The 22,994-nt window shown below is 37.8% G+C and overlaps 1 protein-coding gene and 1 long non-coding RNA gene across 4 annotated transcripts in view; one reads left to right on the forward strand and one right to left on the reverse strand.

Moving 5' to 3' along the window:
- The window catches only part of LOC133554657 (muscarinic acetylcholine receptor M4-like), an 83,682-nt gene extending 73,901 nt beyond the window's left edge, over positions 1 to 9,781 (forward strand). For 2 of the 3 annotated variants that reach the window (XM_061903645.1, XM_061903647.1), the window contains exon 7: positions 6,105 to 9,781. In XM_061903645.1, the coding sequence (XP_061759629.1) occupies positions 6,105 to 6,350 (246 nt within the window). In that variant the 3' untranslated portion in view covers positions 6,351 to 9,781. Of the gene's footprint in view, positions 1 to 3,611; positions 5,460 to 6,104 lie in introns of those variants that run through there. The other variant, XM_061903646.1, reaches the window with a different exon arrangement.
- Positions 1 to 22,994, reverse strand: part of LOC133554658 (uncharacterized) — a 75,509-nt gene that overhangs the window by 31,636 nt on the left and 20,879 nt on the right. The window lies entirely within an intron of this gene.

A 22,994-nucleotide genomic window follows, 5' to 3' on the forward strand; every position in this document is an offset into this window, starting at 1 on the left:
ATCAACCCATCCCCAGGTGCATGACAAAAAATAAAAACAATGAAATTAGTCAAAGTTGTGACATGAATGTGTATTTTTAAGAAACAATTGAATATGTTTTTTTTTTAAGCTCAGCTTTGTTTTTTGCATGTCTGCACTTTGTTGCTTCATTGACCTTATGCCTGTGAATTTTTGTATACATTATCTAGCCTTTTTGCATTTTTTGTATGTTGTGCCACAACTTTTGAGAACCTATTTTTGTTACTAAATACTTTATTTACATCAACTGCCACCATGTCATTGCATCTTGGGGTCATGCCATCCACACAAAGAGCAAAGTGTAACAGAATGATCTGGCCACATAAAGATCTGGCCACAATGACACGCAATGATGGCTGAGTGGAATATATGCTACTTTAAGGCCATGGAGGCCGAGAGCCCGCGATACATGTCGGAAAAGTTGAAAGAAATGATGTGGGGTCCAAATGGCCAAACTGGTCTTTATGTGGCCTAATGCCATTTATCCTGCACGTCCTCGACACAAGCCAAACCCAGCGGTTTCGACACGTTGTTCAGGCGTGCAACCACCTGGACCTCTTCTGCAGTGCCATGGCCAATTGCAGTCCCTATCTTCTCCACCTGAAGTTAAGTTTGGAAATCCCATAGCAAGGTCTGAACTTTCCCAAGCAGGGACAATAGCAGCTAAACCTTGCCCAAGCTCGTTCTTGCAGCAAGGCCAGCTGCCCAAGCTCGCTACCGCTTGTGCCAATACCAGCACTCCAGCTTCCCAAAGGCCGGCGCCAAAGCCCAGCTGCCTGCTGCACAAACACTGCAGATGCCACCAGTGACTCCAGTGGGTTTGCAGAGACCACCAACTCCAGTGGGTTTGCAGACGCCCGGCGACTCCAGTGGGTTTGCAGATACCACCAGCTGCTCCAGCTCTGTCGAGGACGCCATGCTATCGACGATGCTGTCCATCCTCTCCAGTAGGTCTATCGACGATGCTGTCCTCTCCAGTGGGTCTGTCGATGACATCATCCTCTCCAGTGGGTCTGCTGACGACGCCACAAGCCTTTCCCTCAGCTTTCCAGTCAGCTCCAGCCTTTCCTCCAGCCCTACAATCAGCTAGACTGTCCCTCAGGTGGTGTGGGTCATCTGCGCGGGGCCGGAGTGGGTCTGTCTGTCGGCCTTGGGGTCGCCTCTTCTCTCCGCTCCTCCCGATGGACCGCCAGGTTATCCTCCGCCAGGGTTACCGCCTCCGACAGGTCCCGTGGCCAGTGGTACCGCACCCACGCCGAGGTACGTGCTGGGATGGACTCCAAGAATTGTTCCAGGAGGACTAGCTCGAACATCGGACTGTCCGCCTCCCTAGGTTTGAGCCACCTGGTGGCCGCATCTCGGAGCAGCTGCCCGAGAGCGAATGGCCGGTCTTCCGGTTCCAATCGCAGTGCCCGGAACCGGCGCAGGTGGTCTTCAGCCAGTATCGCTCTCTTTAGGTTTTGAAATGGTACCGGGGCGGCCGCCGGCAGGAGTGGCAGCAGTTTTATCCCCCATTCTTCTTGAGGCTACCCGCACGCTGCTGCTGTGGCCTAAAAAATGTCCAGATATGCCTGGGGGTCCTCGGCCTCCATCATGCGCTGCATGGAGGTAGCTGCTCCGGCGTTTGGTGTCCCACCCAAACGGCTCACCAGCGTCTGCAGGATCTGCGTCTGTTGCCTCGACGCCTCCATCTGTTGCTGGCTTGCTGCTGACACTTCTGCCAGCACTCTTCCGAGTGCCTCCAGGGGAGTTGGGGCTGACATTGTCGCTTTTTTTTTTTTTCCTTTTTCCTTTTTGGTCCGCTGGTTGGGCGCCAATTGTGGAGGAGTTCTCCTTGCGGGTTCTTTTAGGACCAATAACAATGCTGCATATCCCAGCTGTCAGGTTGTATAAGTCTTTTATTTTCTTGCTCTTTCATGGAATGTCGTTTCTGCTTCTGCTCCTTCTGGCTCGTCTCCCACTGTCAGCGCTCACTCCCCTCCCCCTCATTGTCTCCGACGCTGCTAATAAAAAGACAGGTGATTAGACAATTCGTTCCAGCTGAGAAATCTCCTCACCTGTTGTTGCTTCACAGGGGACACGTGGACCACGCCCCTCCCACAACACTAAAGGCTATTTATTTAATTTTATTATGTTCTATTCTATTCTACACCTCACTGAACAAACATGATCAGCTCCGCACATAAAAGTGCCATTCATATATAACTGCGGGCAGCACTAACAATGAACTTTCATATTAAGCCGGGGGCCACAAAATATCGTCTTGCGGGCCACAATTGGCCAGCAGGGCCCTGATTTAGGACCTTAGGGGTAGACCTTAAGTACTATGCTGTTTTCTAAAACCAGATTGAAACATTGTTTGATTCTAAAAAAAATATTTGGCTCGTTACTGATGATCCTCTCAAATAATTTGTCTAAAATGCAAAAAATTTAGAAATTGGTTTGAAATTATTTATATTCAATCCCTTTTAGAAGGGGAAGAACAAAGACCGAGTTTCAGATTTTTGGAATGCTTTTACTTGTCAGACTAAGGTTAAAAATATGCAGGAGAGGGTCAGCAGCAACATCAGCAGTCAATTTGAAGAAAAATGGTTCAATTTGATCAGGTGCTGCTGCTTTACTTGTGTCCGGGCTCTATAGTGCACAAAAGATGTTATGGAGACCACAAGCAAATATTTGAAATGAAGAAAAAATAAATCATGATATCCCCTTTAAAGGACAAATCGCTTTTTTTTCCCCCCAACTAACAGTTTATAGGTGTCTTAATAACATAGCTTTGAAATGATTTGTTCAAAGTACTCCTGGTCTTAATTTACAGCACACTTATAAGCCCTCACAAAGCAGTTATATCCAGAAGTTTTTCATGGCTGTTTTGCCAATGAACCCATGCTCTGCCGCCCCCTTTTACTGAAGACTTGTACCAGCCAATGCTACATGCTACATATTTGTGCAGTACGCATTACTTCTGAATTCTCTGGAAACGGACAATTTATGCAGCACAAAAAATAAGATCCAACCTAGATTTAAATAAATAACACATAACAATTCACTCTGTACCAGTCTGCATTACAACTTAGTGAGTCACAGCTTGTTGTGTCCAAGCGGTAACAACGGATAAATCAATGACGAACATGATACGATGCGGTTCATACGTGTTTATTCGATCTCTCGATAATTCGATTTCAGATCTGTACACTGCTGCTGGAATTGTAATTTTCCTGAGGGAACTCTCCTGAAGGAATCAATAAAGTTATCTATCCATCTATCTGTCTATCTATCTATCTATCTATCTATCTATCTATCTATCTATCTATCTATCTATCTATCTATCTATCTATCTATACTTATGCATCAATTAATACTGCCTGATGCGTACATGCTGTTTACGTACATTTTTCATAGGTTTGCAAGCTAACAGCAGGACTAAGTTAGACAATAACTTGTCAGGACCTGTATTACACAACTCATGAAAAACGAGATTTTTGTTATTTTCAATGAAAGTATGCCAACTCAGTTTTAATAAAAGTAATCCAAAAAAGTTGCTGCTGTAATTAGATTATTTTAATAACCCCTACACCTTTTTTTGATCACAGGTTTTGGATTCACGGAATGTATTTTTTCATTTTGTTGAACGTGGTCCAAGAATGCTTGGGGAGTTTTCTGTTTGCTCAGAGACATGAAGTATACAAGTATACAAGTTCGGTGGCCACGGAAGTGCTAGCTGTCCAGAGTCGGGACCCGGAGTGGACCGCTCGCCTGTGCATCGGTTGGAGACATCTCTGCGCTGCTGACCTGTCTCAGCTCGTGATGGTTCCTGCTGGCCCCACTATGGACTGGACTCTTATTATTATGTTAGATCCGCTATGGACTGGACTTTTACAATATTATGCTAGATCCACTCGACTTCCATGAGAGGACCACATCTGCGGTCCTCTCCAAGGTTTCTCATTGCCATGCCACTGGGTTGAGTTTTTCCTTGCTCTGATGTGGGATCTGAACCGAGGATGTCGTTGTGGCTTGTGCAGCCCTTTGAGACACTTGTGATTGTATGAATAAACATTGATTGATTGATTGATTATATTAGGGGAAACATTGGTGCCAACATGACTAGGCTTTGTGGAAACACAGCTTTTGGAGAAAGTATAACTTACAGCCATCATAGTTTGAAGCTATTCAGGTTGGTTGTATTTTTACCAAAGAAAATGGAGCCTTGGAGAGAATAATTTTGCTAGATCTAGTGTATGTGTGACAATCATGGGTACTTAAACTTTTTTTAACCTAAGGTTATTGTGACCAAAATTAACACGGTTGTCATTATCATTATGGCATGTGCTCAAAAAGGTTTTTAAACATAACTAAAATAAATAGACACAAAGTTCGAAAAAACATTATTTTGCATTTCACTGAGGTGTTTTAGTCTTTGTGTTTTATCTGTTTTAATAGCTAATCTTGTATTGTTGTACTGTAAATATTTGTTTGTACAGTAACACTTAGAGATGTATTTAAATGAAAAGTGTGTCACAAATAAAATTCTAATTATGTATCGATTGGATCGATTCCAAACCTGTCCTACCCGCCTAAAAACCAAAGTAAATATGCTTGGAATACATCTCTGTCAATTTTTTCGTCTCCTTTGTTATTCGTCGACTAAATTGTCAATTTGTCATTGTTTTCGTCAAAGTGCATTTGTTTTGACTTGTTATCGTCCTATTGTAGTGAGCGGGAAAAGGTAGTTGACGATAGCTATGGCAAAAATTCTTAGTCAACAAAATTAACACTGAACAGTAGTCATGCAATAGCGTCCCACCCAACACTCCCAACCACCCACACTCAACACTTTCAGGGAGATTGGAGCATGTGTAAGGAAGTTATTACTGGTATTGTTTTTCACCACAAGGTGGCGATAATGGCGGCGCAGTCGTCATGCAGTTGAAAGCCACCCAATTCTTCGACCCACCATCAAACATTTCAGGAAGAATTATAATTTTTCACGACAAAAGTGCGATGGCAGGGTGTCATCATCATCATTATTCCAACCAAAAGAGCTGGATCTGAATTTGTTGAGCTAAGTTATTAACGTTTGGGTTTTGTGGTGAATGTTTGGCGGCATGCCACACCCACATTTTATGGTGTGGGCAAAATGTGTTCTCTATGTGTAATATCTGAAATTTTAACCGCGACTCCTTTGATCAAAGTCCCCAGGAGTAATTTGTTTAAGTACAACCCTTTTTTTCTACAAAAAATGGCCAAAAACCATTGGCGCAAAGTTTTGTGCCATTCAAGCGCACATCTTATGACGTTGGAAAAATGTGTCAGCAATTTATCGTCACTTTTATGTGTAGTATGTGTAATTTTAACTGCAACTTATTTAGTCAAAGTGTCTCGGAGGAATTTGTTAAAGTACAACCCTTTTTTTCATCGAAAAAAAATCAAAGACGAAAACCAAGATGGCCGACTTCCTGTTAGTTTTTAGGTATGTGTTTCGGAGATTTTTATGTGTGCCCCGTCTCCTGCGTTTAAAGTGTTGATACATGAAACTGGTAGGAGGGACATTTTTTTTTTCAAAGTTTAAAGGTGGCGCTGGAGAACCAATTTAGAAATGTAATTTTCGAGACCCCCAAAATATGAATTTTTTTGCCATACCTGATGAGCTTGCAAAATATGGGGCTTTTTTGTGCATGTTAGGCCTCAAAAATGCGTCCAAACGTATAGAAGAAAAAACACAGCAATTTCAATAGGCCCCCGCAGGGCTTGCTCCGCTGATTACTGTAGGAATGAATAAGTACACTAATAATTAATCAACTTGTAACTAATTCAAATGTCAGAGTCCCTTAATATGTTTTAAACGCTTATCTTTGAGAGACAAACAAACTCACTCTTTACTTTTAGATTTAACTACACATACCTGTATTTGGTATATTTCCAATGTTTTATGTTTTATCTGCATGTACACTGTAATGAAAATAGAACAACTAGCAATATACATAGCATACTTTCCTCCAGCCTGTCTAATGAAAAAATACTCACTCTTTTCTTTTTTTGACACTTTTCATTTTCTTCTATTTTTCATCTTTGCTGTCCTATAGGTTACCAAGACAATCTTTGCAATCCTACTGGCTTTCATCATTACTTGGACGCCCTATAACGTCATGGTGCTGATATCCACCTTCTGCCAGTCGTGTGTTCCTGACACCGTGTGGGCCATTGGCTACTGGCTGTGCTATGTTAACTCCACTATCAATCCAGCTTGTTACGCCCTGTGCAATGCCACATTCAAAAAGACTTTCAAGAACCTGCTGCTGTGCCAATACAAGAACATAGGGACAAGATGAAGGGGGAGGAGGGGTGCTAAGGAGGGAATGGAGGTTGTGGAAAAAGAAGGGGGGAGAGAGGGTAAGAAAATGACGATGGGCGGAGGCACTTCAAAGAAGGGCTCCTTAAGACATTTGCAGGGTGCAGAAAGGAATGACATGCTTTCATCATATTTGCTCTGAAGGAGCATGTAGGAGAATATTTATTACTGACGAGCTGATGAAAAAATATGTCTAGAAAAAACTGTACTAATGAATGGCTGTAAAACAACTAAGGAAAGGGGGGGGGGGGGGGGGGAGATGGCCAGTGGTTCTAAAAGAAGAAAATGTTCTAAACAGATTAGGATAAATTAATTCAGTGATTGAAGAAATTGGATGTAATATAATTATGATTGTCAGTGTATGAATAAATGTATTGTGTGCAGTGGTTGAATGAATGCTAAACATTGAAACTATACAGATACATAAATTGTATACTGCTTTGATGAATACAGGGATTGCTGTGGTGTGGATAATCATCCACACCACAACAATCAAATTGAATTGAATATTTACCTTCATAAAACAATTATCACTCAAAACCTTTAGCACTTATTGTATCCAAATGTCACATTTGTAAAGAGGAGTGAAGCACAATCCCAAAGACCCAACCACGTTTTGCATGGGGATTCAAATACTTCACTCAATGAAATACTAATAGACAAAGTATTTCTAATGTTATTTTTTTTCAAGATTTTGTGTTGATATTTCATTTTTCTCCCTCAAAATACACAACTCATAAAAATACTGACTGTTCACATCATGTAAGATGCAGCGGATCAAATAACGTTCCCAAGCTGTGTATATTTATGTAACAAGTTGCACACCTTTGCTTTCATTACATCACATGTATAGCACAGATGTACACAGATGTTTATAGGAAGTATACTTTAATTTACTTAAATATGGCATGTGGTAATAGGGCTACAGCCATTAACTATTGTTGATATTATAACATTCCACTGTATTGTATTCATGCAAACAAAGCACTGACAAGTCTACAGATAGTACTGTAGAGTTCTATTTTACCTGATAGTTTAACCATAATACAGTCAGTGTTTTTCATAGACAACATAGAGAAACACTGAACCAAACCAACATGAGCTTTTTGTTTGCTAACTCTGTCGAATGTAACTAAAATACATAGTAATAAAATTGTTTTTATGTAATGACAGTACCAAATACAGTACCAATATTTTTCCATTCATATTACTAGGACTAAAATTAATAATTAAATTCATATATACCAAAGAAATTAGTCAAAATTCTGAGGGTAAAATGTTTTTAAATCGATCCATTTTAAGGTAGAAGAAACAGTTGAAAAAAGTTTACCTGACTGAAAAAGGACAAGAAGATATGTTCACATCTAGTTTGTGTTTTTATGTCCTGTGCTGAGTGACTGAAAACATTTTTTTTTACAAAACACTTAAAGCATTATCTTACGTCAAAGCAAGAACCCTACTGGTTTTTGATAATTGCAAGTTGCTCAGAGTACATGAGATAATAGCAGGATTCCCCTCTACCATCCCTTTAAGATCATTTTGAAGAAATGATTTTATCAAACAATATTATGAACCCCAACGAGTCAATATTTGGATTCCATCGTAGTACTTTTTCCAGGGCCAAAACATGATTATATCTGATGGTATGCATGTATGGTTGTTTTGTTTTTCCTGGAAGGGAAGCATGTTTTGCTGAATCTGTCTCAGCACATGGCCATCGAGGCATTGTGAATTGTGCTCGTCCTTATCACAATAAAAATCCCAATTACATTGATAAAGTTGCAGCAGAAACCAAAAACAGGAAAACATTGTTTACTATTTATAAACAAGTCATTTTGATTTGTGTTTGATGGGTAAATTCTATGTATTTGAATTGTATATGTGTCTCTATTAAGGTAAAGTTGAAGTGGAAAAATATAATGTTTTTGTAATGTTTATTTTATTTTATTTTGGACATATATATACTGTATGTAATGTAATTTGTCTGTATTTAAAATCCTATTTAGATAGAGCTGAGTTCCCAAAAGCTATTGTAGGGTATTATTCTTTAGGGGTAAATCTATCATTAACTGGGAGTATAGGCAGTAGCTAAAAAAAACTAATGCTATGTATTTTACCTTAAGAAAATAAAAATAATCATTTATTTTATGCGGATATTCGTTTTATTTTTTAAACCCTTTTTTGCAGCTTTTGGGAAAACAACTTTTGATGACATGTCTGTAACAGTTTTTTATTGCATTTGTACATTTTCTTTTTGTAAAGATTTTCAACGCATTAAGCCAGGGGTGTCCAAAGTGCGGCCCGGGGGACATTTGCGGCCCGCAGGTCATTTTTTAACGGCCCCACGGCACATTTTAAAAATACTATAGAAAAAAATTTTAAACATAAAAAGTGGTATAAAAGAGCAAACAGGTTAACTGTAACAAGAACATGTTGCAATGTTTACTCTAATAACACAAAGCTGCCATGCAGGCTGTTTCTTTCTTTAAAAAAAAAATAGTGAATCAAAATCAATTATGAATTATTGACCAATTCAAGGCTCCAATTACGTCACATAAACTTTCCACTTTGAGATATTTTTGGGGGCAAATGTTGCATATTTTGTGTATGCCATATAAAAAACTGAGCTGTTTTTTTTTTTCAAAGAAGGGCCTAAAACGAACAAACAAAAAACATAAACTACAAAAAACCTTATAATTGACGAATAGATCTGAAGTGGATCTCCAGACCATTGTGTTAAAATAAAAGTAAAGAGTAAAAAAAAAAAAAAAGTTTTTATTTTTTAACCCTTTAATGACTAAGACCCCTTAGGATCAGTGTGTTTGTTTTTAAGTGTCATTGCACAAAAAATAATACTGAATTAAAATCAATGGTGTTATGAGTTGTTGACCTTTTTACGGCTCCAGTTGTTATATAATCTCAAATATTCTACTTAAAAATTGTATTGAGTGAAAATATTGCATATTTTGTGTTTCTTTTTCCATAACAAAACGTGTTTGTTTTTTTTTACAAAAAGAGCATACAACTTAAATCTTTAAAAATGTCATATTGACCGATAGACCTAATGTTGATCTAGAGATTTAAAACTTGAATAATAACAAAAATAATAACACTGAATAATGACACATTTTTAACATTTTATTTTTACCAAAACCCTTTGGGGTCCCCGGGATCAAGCTTGAGTGGAGGCCTAAATGTATATTTGTTATTCATATATTGTATTGTTTTTTTAAAATAAATGGCCCACGCTTGCTTTGATTTTTCAATGTACGGCCCTCAGTGGAAAAAGTTTGGACACCCCTGCATTAAGCAAACTGTTGGTTGTAAATACAAAATATTAGGTTAAGTTATAAGTATTTAAAAGATTGAATTTTACAATGTTAATAAACATCCTACTAATGCACAACTACACACAGCGTTTTGTCTCACAACTTCTTCATCATGCCATATAAACCCTCGTTGGGTTTATTCCAATGAGGAGCCAGACAGAAAACAGAAGATCAATGCTGACCTATTGTATTGTAATTCAAAACAACAATATGGACATAAGTCTTTCATGTAATTTCTAATTTCAGTTTTTACTCACCAAGGGGTAGGCCACATTTGACATTAACACTATTGGACTTACTGTGTGCAGAAACATATACTTTGGCGTGGACTAGAAATATACAACAAAACAATGCTAGTTCATATAGCAGCCTTTTGATAGTTCACACAGTGTGCTAGATTGACAGATGGATGGATAGACACAATTTGAATGGGATGCCCAGAAAAACTTTACATAAAATAACTTTATTGTGCACTCTTGACAGTAATTTGTATGAAGATGGTGGAGTCGTCCGCATACAGTCTTTCAGCTACGCCCTTTGAGATGAGCTTAGCACAAAGGCCATTGTGCCAAACCTGATCGAATGCACCCTTAATGTCCAGCGTAAACTTGTCGAGGATGTTGGTCCATGTCTGTGACAAAACTGTAAGGAGATTTGATGTGCTGTGGTTTGGTCTGAAACCATATTTGGACATAAGGTTATGGCAGAGGAGATATCTCTGCAGCTGTTTGTGGACAGAGGATTCCATTACTTTACTGATGACGCTGGGCAGGGATACGGGACGGTAATTGCATTAATCTGTTTTAGAGTCCCTTTTGTAAATTGTGATCACACCTGCAGTTTTCCATTGGTTAGGAAACAAGCCACGAGAGAAGAGGAGTTGAAAGAGAAGGCTGAGGGGACTGGCCAGTTCTGCAGCGCTCTCTCCCTGGATCTAGGTTGCGTAGGATGTTCCTCACCTCTTTGGGTTTGTAGTGGACATCACCAAGGTAAGAGGATGCTGGTGGGCTCTGAAGCTGAGGTTGTGCTGATGCCCCAGGCAATGTGCACTTGTCTACAAAGGTTTGGCAGAAGATGTTGACCTTTGGGACGGCGTGGCGACGTGAGAGAGTGGCCGTGCGCAAGCCGAGGGTCCCTGGTTCAATCCCAGCCTAGTACCAACCTTGTCACGTCCGTTGTGTCCTGAGCAAGACACTTCACCCTTGCTCCTGATGGGTGCTGGTTAGCGCCTTGCATGGCAGCTCCCTCCATCAGTGTGTGAATGTGTGTGTGAATGGGTAAATGTGAAAGTAGTGTCAAAGCGCTTTGAGTACCTTGAAGGTAGAAAAGCGCTATACAAGTACAACCCGTTTATCAGTTATAATTTTCATTTGCTGAGATATGGGGGATACCTTGATGTTTGATCATCTTCTTTCGGAGAGTGAATTCACAATGCCCCACCATTTCCTGAAACTGAGGGGGTGGTAAGCAGCACCCTGGTCTTCATTTCAAGGCTTTCTTGGAATGAGGTTGACGGCAACAGAGGTAGCTGGCCCCTGCGCCCTTGTAAAACACCTGATCAGTGCAGCAGAGATCAGTGCATACACAATCCTTCACTTTCAAAATACAGTTTTATGACTTCTCAGAATTTCTTGGAATCATTTAAGTTCCTATTATGGGACATTGTTCATCTAAATGGGAATAAATAAACAACCTAGTGTCAGAAAAATTGTATATAAGTTATCACATAATTAGTTTTACCATTAGTTCAGGCTGTCTTGCGAGAAGACAAGAGCTGTCTTTGTCCTTATCAAGCAAAAGGCCTGCCGCTTGTAAACCTCCAATGTGTGCATGTGATGGCTGCAACGTGGAGGTGTCGGTCTCCCTGATCTATTGGACAGCCACAGGAAGACCTTGTTACGACCCGAGATCTACAAAGCAAAGAGGGAGCACAACCTGACACCGCTCCAGGCACCTTTTCTTTGAACTGCTTATGACCGAGTGCAAAAGCTGTTTATGACCACCTCTGCATGTACGCTGAGGTGGAGCAGCTGTGTAATGTAAGGTAATGTAATCAGGAAATTAGGTGGTGAGGGACTCCCTCGTCAGAGTGTGGGACGACACTGTACAAGGGTACAGGTCTACACACTCTCCTCATGAGATACATTTAATCCTGTCTGTTTGATTCCTTTTTTTATTTATTTATTAAATCAACATAAAAATATACAAGATACACTTTAAGTTAGTGCATCAACCCCCCCCCCCACAAAAAAACCCTCCCTCCCCCATTCACATTCATCCACACCCACTCACACAAAAAAGGGTTGTTCCTTTCTGCTACCAAAATTCTGGTTCCCACAGCATATATAGCACAGTCTGCAAGGGACACAGTCCCTGAAACACACATGATTGTGTGTCGCCTGTCCACTAACATTATCATTAACTACTATTTTTTATGTAATTGTTTTGTATTATTTTACTTTCTTTTTTATCCAAGAAAATGTTTTTATTTTATTTATACAATAAAAAAAGGACCTTATCTTCACCAGACTAGGTTGTTAATTAAATTAGACTTGTCTAAAGGTTTTTAAAACCAGGTCCAGTCCAGATAATGTCCAAGTTGGGCTCAGCAACACACACCCTTAATCCATGTCCCAAAAAAAAAAAAATAGGGAAACAACAGATTGCTTATAATTAGAAACAAAATTACATTTTCATAAAAAGCATTTGTGTATAGTCCATATTATGTCCAAGTCTGACTCAACACACACCTTCATTTTGTACACTCCAAAATAGGGAAAAAAACAACAGATAGCATATATGTTGCTGTTGTTGCATATCTATAAACATTATTACATTTTCACAATAAGCCTTTAAGGATTTCCCATCTTTTTTCATGTTTTTGGCATCATTATCGTTGTCAATCATGTATCTTTCTAAAGTTAAAAAATACTGAATAAATGTTTTAAAGAAAGTAATACTAAGGGAGTATCTATTTTTGGCCTTAAAAATAAACCTTTTACCAAGTATTATAATTAAATTGACTAAGTCATGATTGTCAATGAACTCTCCTAAAATAACAGAAATTACATCAAGCTTCATAAACAAACCAATCCTTGAACACATTTTTTTCAACTTCCACCCAAAAAGAAGACACAATATACCAAAACAAATGCAGGGTGGATTCAGATTCCTGACAACAAAATCGGCAATCATCTGACTCAGTCATATTCCATAGTTTTAATATTTTCCCCGTGGGTAAGAAGTTATAAATAATTTTAGTTTTAAAAATAACGATTTTGCACATCGATAGTAGTTTTGTAAATTAGTTTGAATATGGCATCCCACAGCAACGGGCAGTCAAAAAAGTCCTCCCATTTGCCATATGTGTTGTTTGGGACAGCCTTCAAAGATTTCTTTATTAAATAAAAATTATATATATTTTTTTATTATTTTAGTTCCTTTTTGCCAACTAGAATTTCTTATTAGAGGTTTACAAACTAGTAATTTAGTTGTTCCATAATTAACTATTTGTTTCCATCTTTTCCAATTACTCCAGTTAGTTGATTAAAATGAAAGCTTGAACAAGCATCACCATACATAATTCTAAATTCATCATACTTCATAATTTTACCATTCTCATTAATAATATCATTGACAAAAATTATTCCTTTTTCATACATATTTTTCCAAAAGAAAGCTTTCCATCTATTAAAATATTAGAGTTAATACATATTATCTGCTGCAAAATATCGTCTCTTTTTTTTGGCACATGAAATTGAAAACACCACCATGAGTGGATTGTTTCCTTTATGAACCCCTCCATGTTTCCCAGCAGACTCTCTACATAAGAAAAATGGGAGGTGATCACTTGTAAAAACAGATACAATTTATTTTGATACAGTACATGTTTTCTGTCCAACAGGACACTTGTGTACCACTCAGTGTTTAAGTACATCTTTGGAAAAACTGATGCTTTTAAAGAGAGACACATAACTTCAAAGTTGAGAAGTTTCAGGCCCCCCATATTCATACTCATTATACAAAACCTTTCTTTTAATCTTTTCTGGTTTGCCGTCCCAGACAAAATCGAAGACCCTCCGTTCATAAATCTTAAAAAAAGTTTTGTGATGGAGCTGGTAATGACAAAAACAAATAAATAAGGAATAATTAACGAGTTGACAATATATATTTTACCATTCAAGGTTAAGGATTTCCCTTTCCATAATTGCATAATTTTGTCCAGCTTTCTTAGTCGATTATCATAATTTACTGAGCATAGATCTTTCAGATTCTCTGGTACAACAACACCAAGATTGTTAACTTGTCCATCTGTCCACAAAACAGGCACTTGCATTCCATTCAGAAGGATGTTCCCTTTAGATTTCCGATCCTTAAAATTTTACATTCATCATAATTAAGCTAAAGCCCAGATTGTTGTGAAAATATATCCAAAAGATCAAGGAGGTTCCACAAACAATGAGGATTGGGCTGATAAAGAAGCTTGTATCGCCTGCATACATTGTTATTTTACTTTCAATATTATTATTGCTGAGCCCTTCAATATTTTTATTCAGTCTAACTTTAATCGCTAATATTTCCATAGCAATAATAAATAAGTATAGAGACAAAGAGCACCCTTGTTTTAGACCTCTTAATAGAGGTATTGTCCCAGAGATGTATCCATTATTGATAATCCTACAGTTAGTTTTATTATATAGCGTCTTGATCCAATGTAATAGAGAGTTGCCAAAATTGAATAAAACTAAGCTTTTACAAATAAAATCTAAGCTAATTTTGTCAAAAGCCTTCTCCAGGTCGGCTACAAAAATGAATCCTCTTTTATTTTCCATATTATAATTTTCTATCATTTCTAATATCTGTCTAATATTGTTTCCTATGTTTCTTCCTTGTTGGAAACCTGATTTAATATTTGACAAAACAGACTTAAGTCGTGTAGCCAAACATTTTGCCAGTATCTTAGCATCATAACACTGAAGTGTTACTGGTCTCCAATTTTTAAGATAAACTGGGTCTTTATACTGACCATTTATTTCTTGTTTCAACAATAAAGAAATAATACCTTCTGTTTGAGTGTTAGACAAAGAACCTATTTTATATGAGTAATTAAAACTAGAAAGCAATGGTTTCTTAATCTCTTCATAAAATACTTGATAAACCTCAATAGGTATTCCATCTAATCCTGGGGTTTTCCCCGGATGAAAATATTAAACAACTTCCTCAAGTTATTCCTCTCTGATGAGGCCTTCACATAAATGGCTTTCTTCTGAATTCAATTTTCTTTCATAATTTTCTGGAAAAAAATTTGTAGTTTCAGGAGGAATTACCGGATTAGAAAAATATTTTTAAAGTAATTTTCCATTTCCTTTAACAATGTGGTGTGTGTATCCAATACCTTTCCATTTGTTTTAAAAAGCTTGGAAATGTTCTTTTTAGAACGATTTTTTGTTTGGATATTTAAGAAGAATTTTGAACACTTCTCACCTTTTTTCATCCAGATTGCTCTGTTGCAGTCATAACTTTTCAATATTTTTTTTTTTCAACTAAGTCTGCTCACTCTTCTTGTTTGGCTGTAAAGGAATTTAGTTGCTCACTAGTTGGATTATCATTACCATCTATATTTTTTCGTAAATCCTCAATTTCTTTCTTTCTGCCACTTTAAGTTGTTTTTTTTCCCATGAGGAGTACGCAATTGCATATCCCCTAAAACAACATTTGAAGGCTTCCCAAACTATTTGGGGATTTTGGGACTATTTGTTTTTAAGAAAGTCAGTAATAAATTGCTTTGTTTTTTCAATAAATTTATCATCTTGTAGAAGCATTTGATTAAACTTCCAATATCCGGGTCCATGTGCATTATCTTCAATTGAAATAGTTAATCCTATATAATTATGAACCGAACGCAATTTATCATCGATTGATATTGCAGTCACTTTGTTTAGCAATGAAAAGGATATCAAAAAAATAGTCAATACGACTCGCCTGGTTTTGTCTTCACCATGTATACCGTACTAACCTAGGATTTTTGAATCTCCAGATATCAATTAAATCAAATGCATCCATAACATTTTGAATCTTTTGTAAAGATTGAGGATGATAATCCATTGTAAAATTCCCTTTTCGGTCCAGAACTTTATCCAAAGCAACATTAAAGTCCCCCCACAGTAATAATTTCTCCTTGTTGTTCTTGCAACATATCATTTGTTTCTTCAAAAAAGGAAGGTTCATCAATATTTGGCCCATACAGATTCAAAATGCACATCTTTTGACCCTGAATAATCATATTTAATATTAACCAGCGTCCTTGTGAGTCTTTTTGCATAGAGTTAAATTGAAAATTAAATGTTTTTTTAATCAAAATCATAACACCTTTTGAGTTTCTGTGACCATGTGAAAAGAAAAACGGACCATCCCATTCTTTTCTCCATTTTTGTTCATCTAAATTTGCTGAATGTGTTTTTTGAAGACAAAAAATATCTTGTTTTTTTGCCTTCAGCCACATAAATATAAGTTTTCTTTTTATGTTGTCTGCAAGACCATTGCAGTTACAACTAGTTATTCCAACTTTATTATCGTTCCTATAAACCATATTACCTACGTAAATACATAATATATTTGATTCATTCTTCTAATACCATAAGTTTTATAGATATGAAAATCTTGTAACTAAGAATCGCAATATCATCTGCTATTTCTGAGGAAAACAATATCCCCACTAATAAACCCACAGACACACCATTCACACCACAGCCCACAAGACAAACAAACACATACCCCCCAAAATATATTATTCGCTGACCGTTTCCCAACATCTAATTACAATGTCCAGTCCCAAAAAAAAAAAAAGCTCCAAAAACAAAATGTCAATTCATATCCATCAAGTCGTCACCATGGTGATGTTGCGACGACGTAATCACTGCGCGAAATTGTTATTGTTCCTCACATGTTTCTGTACAACTCACCGTTGACGTATAGTTTATCCACAACAAGGCGAGCTTGTTGTCCTTTCTGCCTAAAGGACTTCATAATTGGAATTAACTTACATCGTTTTTCCACCACCTCAATTGGGAATTTAGTACCTTTTAGCAAGCCTCCATGGGGCCCTAAGCAAAATTAGATTTTGGGGCCCTCTATTTCTGCCAATAATATTGATTGTTGATCATTCACACACCTACTATAAATTAATTGCGGCTCTGGCAGTGTTGTTTACATTATCCTATTGTCAGCCTGGCATGTCTTTACAAATATAAGATATGGGGGTGGCCCAGTTAAGAACATAAATAATACCAATGAATGAACGAATTATGTCCAGAGTGCCACATATGGTACTTAATCTTAAAATGTAGAAAACATTCAGCTACAAGAGTGGCCTGGGGTTGAACAGACCAAGTGATAAAGCTTTGTATTTACAGTAAAAGTTTGAGTTTGAGTTTGAGTTTATGTCGAACACGCAAGCATACAGCATGATACATCACAATATCCAGTTTCTCTTTTCAACATGTTCGAAAAGGAGTAGGAAGAAGCAGAGCTTATTAAATCCTACCCCTTTTCTTTTACATCACAGTTGCTAAAACTTTTGTTCACTTCCTGTTCTCAATGTATTCACAATATACTCCATAAGTATCACAATAAAAATAAATAAATAAATAACTGGTGAAGTAAGTTATATTCCATACGATGAGATAAGTAAGATTATTTTGAGAATGAAAGAATGGATGGATGAATAAATTCAGAATGTTTATCATGATTCTTATTTTTTGTACTTTGTAAACACTTTAAGTTTGAATAGTTTCTTGAAGTGGATCATATTAATACATTGTTTGATTTCTATGCTTAATCCATTCCATAATTTAATTCCACATACTGATATACTGAAGGTCTTAAGTGTTGTACGTGCGTACAAATGTTTTAAATTACATTTTTCTTTAAGACTATATTTCTCCTCTTTTGTTGAGAAGAATTAATGTATATTCTTGGATAGCAGGTTATAGTTTGCTTTGTGTATAATTTTAACTGTTTGCAATTTCACTATGTCATGGAATTTCAGTATCTTTGATTCAATAAAAAAAGGGTTTGTATGTTCTCTATATCCAACATTATGTATTATTGTAACTCAGGGGTAGGGAACCTATGGCTCTAGAGCCAGATGTGGCTCTTTTGATGACTGCATCTGGCTCTCAGATAAATCTTGCTGACGTTGCTTAACACGATAAGTGGTAATCACAGTGTTAAAAATAACGTTCAAAATATAAAACGTTCTCATGCATTTGAATCCATCCATCCATTTCTATCGCACCTGTTCAAGAAGTTGCATTAATAGTCAAAAGTATTTTATTTATTATTGGTTAGCTTCAGAATAGAATAACAATGTTTTTAAAAAGAATGAGAGATGCACGCATTTGTTTGTTGTAATCAGGGAAAGTCCAAATAAAAGAGGTGTAGAATTCTCTTGTTTCTCCTCATTGAGCTAAATTGAATCCTGTCTCTGTTTAATTCCTTGCTTCTGGTCTGTTTAATAGATGTCATCAGTGTTTGAACCTGACAGTTGTATTCAGTGTTAAAAATATTATATGGCTCTCACGGAAATACATTTTAAAATATTAGGCTTTAATGACTCTCAGTCAAAAAGGTTCCCGACCCCTGTTGTAACTGATCTTTTTTGTAACACTGTTAGTGAATGAAGTGTACTTTTGTAATTGTTTCCCCATATTTCTACACATAGTAACTCAGATATGGTAACACTAGTGAGCAGTAGAGAATATGAAGGGATTTTTGTTCTAGAACATATTTAGCTTTATTCATTATTGACGTAGTTCTTGCTTTCATATCATTGTTCCATCCACCCATCATTTCTTTAATTTCTTCTTTCAATTCTTCTTTCATTCATGTAATTTCTTATTTCAATTCTTACTTAAATTCATGGAGTATTTTTTGTAGTACCCCTTCTTGATTCACATCATGTCCTGTGTCCAGTCTCAAATCTTGTTCCCAGTTGTGTCATGTGTCGGCTGACACCGAGCGTTTCGGGATTTCAGTCTTTCCTTTAACTTTTGGCATCGCGGCAGGTCGATGATGTCAGTGCCTCTTGTGTCTTAAACGGCAGTTGCTTTAGCGACTTGCAGCACTTATAACTTGTTTGTTTCAACAAATTCGTACCTTTCGCTGTTCAGAGATCAATTTGAGGTATCAGCCAGTCAACTTGTATCACTCTGCGACGTTGGAAGCACTTTAAAACAGCTGTAAACTCGCCATAGCTTTTGGTTGCTAGGCAACCGCTTTGAATTGCAGTAAGACGCTGATGGCTTGCGTTTAACGGCTCTTCCAACTTGTTTTATTTCAGCGTATCAGTGCCTCTACACTGACCAAAATCAGGTCGAAGATGCCAGGTGACTCTCCTGTGGCTGTGATCGCAAATCAGTGGTCAAAATCTTCAGACCTAACAAAAACTCCGGTAGCAAAAGCGGAACCTTTTTCTTTGCGTCCTCTCTCGTTGACAGGAAGCAAGGGCGAAGAATTGGGTAGGGACGCTAGGGACACGTCCCTACCAATATCCAGGCGCTATTGTGTAGTCACTATCAATACAACCGCTGCCCGTAATGTTTAGTCAATGATTATGGCACAGAAAGGAAGTCCCGTCTCTAACCTAAATATCGCTGCCTGATTGGTTGCCGGTTTCATGCTAACTTGTTGTTTGTTTCATGCTGTCACTCCTGTTTGCCTACATGCTAGTTGCTAGCGACCGGACGAGAGGCAGTTTAACTGTCAGTGTAAGTTGTCAACATGTTCGGCATTTGTTGTTCCTGGCACACGGTAGCTAGATGGATTTTAATATCAGTGGTGTGATTTACATTGTGTTTGTGTCTGTTTGCGTGCGTGTGTGCAGTAGGTTTTGAAGGATGTCAATGAAAAGAAAACTGGATATACGAGACTTCTTGAGGAGTCAAACTGTAAGTTACTTCAAGGGTGTATAGAGGCTCAACAATATTGAAGAATTAAACAATATATTACTCCAGTCACGCCCCTTAGAGTGCTATAATGGGCATATACCATGGACTGGTATATGCCCATTATAGTATAAAACGGTTACCAATAAAGGCAATATGAAATAGGAATACTCAATAAATTTAATGTAGTTTTATTCAACCAGAAATAACTATTATCCAATAAAATAGCCTCACTGTAGAAAAAATTGTCCCACTTATCCAGACGTTAGCTCCAAATTAGCACTGCATCTCGTCTTTTCCTCCGCTTTTTTTCAAGTGAAAGTCAATGCTCAGTCCCCTCTACCATTGTTAACCCTCCACGGAGGTGAAAGTTAACCTTAAACATGTGAATTCAACTACTTTAGTCCGTTTTTTAACATCGTAAAAACATCACCTGTCTTTTACTACGGACTGCAACAGTCCGTTGTCATAGATACATGACAACAACTTCCATTCATACCAGTCACACGTGCCTGAGGCGGAGTGATAGCCTACGCTGTGATAAGGCTTTAGAATAGTAGCCGTGCTCACCATGGTTAACCGCCAATCAGATCGCCAGATCTCACCTTTCCGTTTTATTTTTGAAATAATTTTTTAGTTTCATGTATTTGTGTAGAAGTGAGCAACGGTTTGAAAATACCAATGAACAAAACTTTGTGGTGGAAATACAATAAAACCTCACTAGATGATCATGGGATTTCACAATTATAAAATATAATTAATTAATATTAAGTAATATTCATATTCAGTAAAAGCCTTTTTGCTCAGGCAAGGACCATCAAGCTCTATGGTCCTTGTCCCTAATGTATCTTTCATTACATAGTAGGCTATGTTAATTGACAGTATGATGCACAGTTGCACGACAGCCCTACACTAAAGATGAGAACTCTTCGAAGTTGTCTCCTTTGCTTTCATTTTAGTTTCTTTACCCTATAACATCTGCATGACGTGAAATTATGATTGCTAATGTAAAAAAAAAAGAGTAAACTTTCAGAGTGCTGCCTTGGAGCACTTTTGTGTCCCCACTAATCTCAAAATCAAACCTACTCTCTTGACAGGAAGTGTCATCTTGTCTCATCAGTCTTCTACATATTAGTCTTTAATTACTAGTTTATATTTTTAGTTAATTGTTCGTATTTAATGTTTACTTTGTACAAAGAGAGCGCAGTCTACTGAAGTTAAAATCCATTGCTTTTGGGGGCCCACTGGTGGCCGTGGGGCCCTAAGCAAGCGCTTAGTTTGCTTATGCATTGGGCCGGCTCTGCCTTTTAGTCTTCTGGAGGGAGCAAGCACTTCGTCTTTACGTTTGGAGTTAGTAAACGTCACAAGCATAGGTCTCGGTTTAGCATCCTCCTTGCGTCTGCCAATCCTGTGTGCTCGTTCCATCTGGATCCTCTTGACTTCTTCCTCCGGGATGCCGAGTTGTTCCTTCAGAAAGGCTCTGACAAGGTTCTCCGCAAAGCTGTAAGTTTCTCCTCCATCTTCGCTAATTCCCATAATTAGCAAGGTGTCCCGCATGCTCCTGTAGCGGAGTTCCAACACGTCCGCCTTTAATTTCTCATTCTCCGATGTCAGTCTAGTGGTTTTGAGTTTCAGGCTTGTTAACTCAACTTTTAGTGTTGTCTGTTCCTTTTTTATCTCCACCATTTCAGCATGATTGTGCTCGACTGATTTTTTCAGCTCTGAAACGTCAGTTTTAAGTTAATCCAAAATGTCCAGTTTCCCAAGTTTTTCAACCATAGCTTGCAACATTTATCGATCGTCTGGAGTAAATGTTGCATTTTCGTCCAATTGATCACGGGTACGTTTAAATTCCTTTGATCCGCGTTGTGGCAAGGTTGCAGGGGAACAATGAGTCACTCGGCGTTCGAGGCACCTTATTTTCAGCCAAATCACCCTCGTTAGTAATATATATCTCACCAATTGCAGAGAGGTGGTTATAAATAGCGAAAACGACTTCAAAATAGTTTGTCACTGGCGCGTTTGTTATTTATAACATTACATACTGGGACTTGTGTAGAGACGGCCTCAGCTCACGTTGCTCACGGCGGCTACCTGTTTGATTTCTTTGCTTCTTGTCTTGTCTGATAGATGTCATCGGTGTTTGAACCTGACACCTAGCAGTCGGTATCCGAAAGGTTTTATTAGGTTTTTTAGTGGTTCATGAAGTCTGCAGTAAAAATCGGTGATGAAAAAAAGCAAACGGGATGCGTTTTCTAAATCAATGCACAGCTTATGCTTAAAACATTAAACATACATATATTTTAAATGTTATTATAAATGTGTTCGTTACCACATTAAATATATGTACTTAAATTATGTATATAAAAACTCAATAGAAGTGTTTTGATGTTTTTTAAGGCCTTAATAGCAGAATTGGGCCGCTCAATTGTAAGCAAACTTTGTTTAAAATTTAGAATGCATTAAAAAAAAAACATCATCGTCGTGTCTCATAATGATTGTAAACAATAGGCAAAATTCGAAAACAAAAGTGCAGTTCCCCTTTAAACTGCTAATTTAGCTTTTACTGTGATATTTAGCTTTTGAATTTGATGATGATTGAACTTGAGTTTGCATGTTCTCCCCATGAGTGCGTGGGTTCCCTCCGGATTCTACGGCTTCCTCCCACCTCCAAAAACATGCACATGGGGATAGGTTGATTGGCAACACTAAATTGGCCATAGTGTGTGTATGTGAGCGTGAATGTTGTCTGTCTATCTGTCTTGGCACTGCGATGAGGTGGCAACTTGTCCAGGGTGTACGCCGCCTTTTACCCGAATGCAGCTGAAATAGGCTTCAGCACCCCCTGCCACCCCCGAAAAGGACAAGCAGTCAGAGCATAATGGCTTTGGCTATGTTTTTAGAACCTTATTCAGGAATTGTGCTTTGAACTGTTAGGACTTTTTAAAATAGCTGTAGCTCTTCCTGTAAGAAGTGCTGTTTGTGAATGGAGCTTTTCAGCTCTAACGCTCATAAAAACTAATTTACGTACAACAATGGTTGACGCAAGGCGTAGCCATTAAGGGATGAGTTCAAAGAGCTAAGCTCTTGAACATGGATGATTTTATCAAAGTGTTTCTCTGCCAACAAAAGAACAGGTGCATTCATCTGTTTTGAACGTTATCTCAGCCCTACCATCTATTGTTATTCCATCATGATTTCAGTTCTACTCAGTCCAGTTAATGTATTTGTTTTTGCCAAACGCTTTCAAAGGCACATTGTGTAATATTTTTAATTATTTCATTTCCAGCAATGTAAAGAGTGGATCTGAGAGAGGACCCAATCTGTTTGAATTTAAATAAAGGTTTATGA

Source organism: Nerophis ophidion, linkage group LG06 (genome assembly GCF_033978795.1).
Source record: "Nerophis ophidion isolate RoL-2023_Sa linkage group LG06, RoL_Noph_v1.0, whole genome shotgun sequence".
Taxonomy (NCBI): Eukaryota; Metazoa; Chordata; class Actinopteri; order Syngnathiformes; family Syngnathidae; genus Nerophis; species Nerophis ophidion.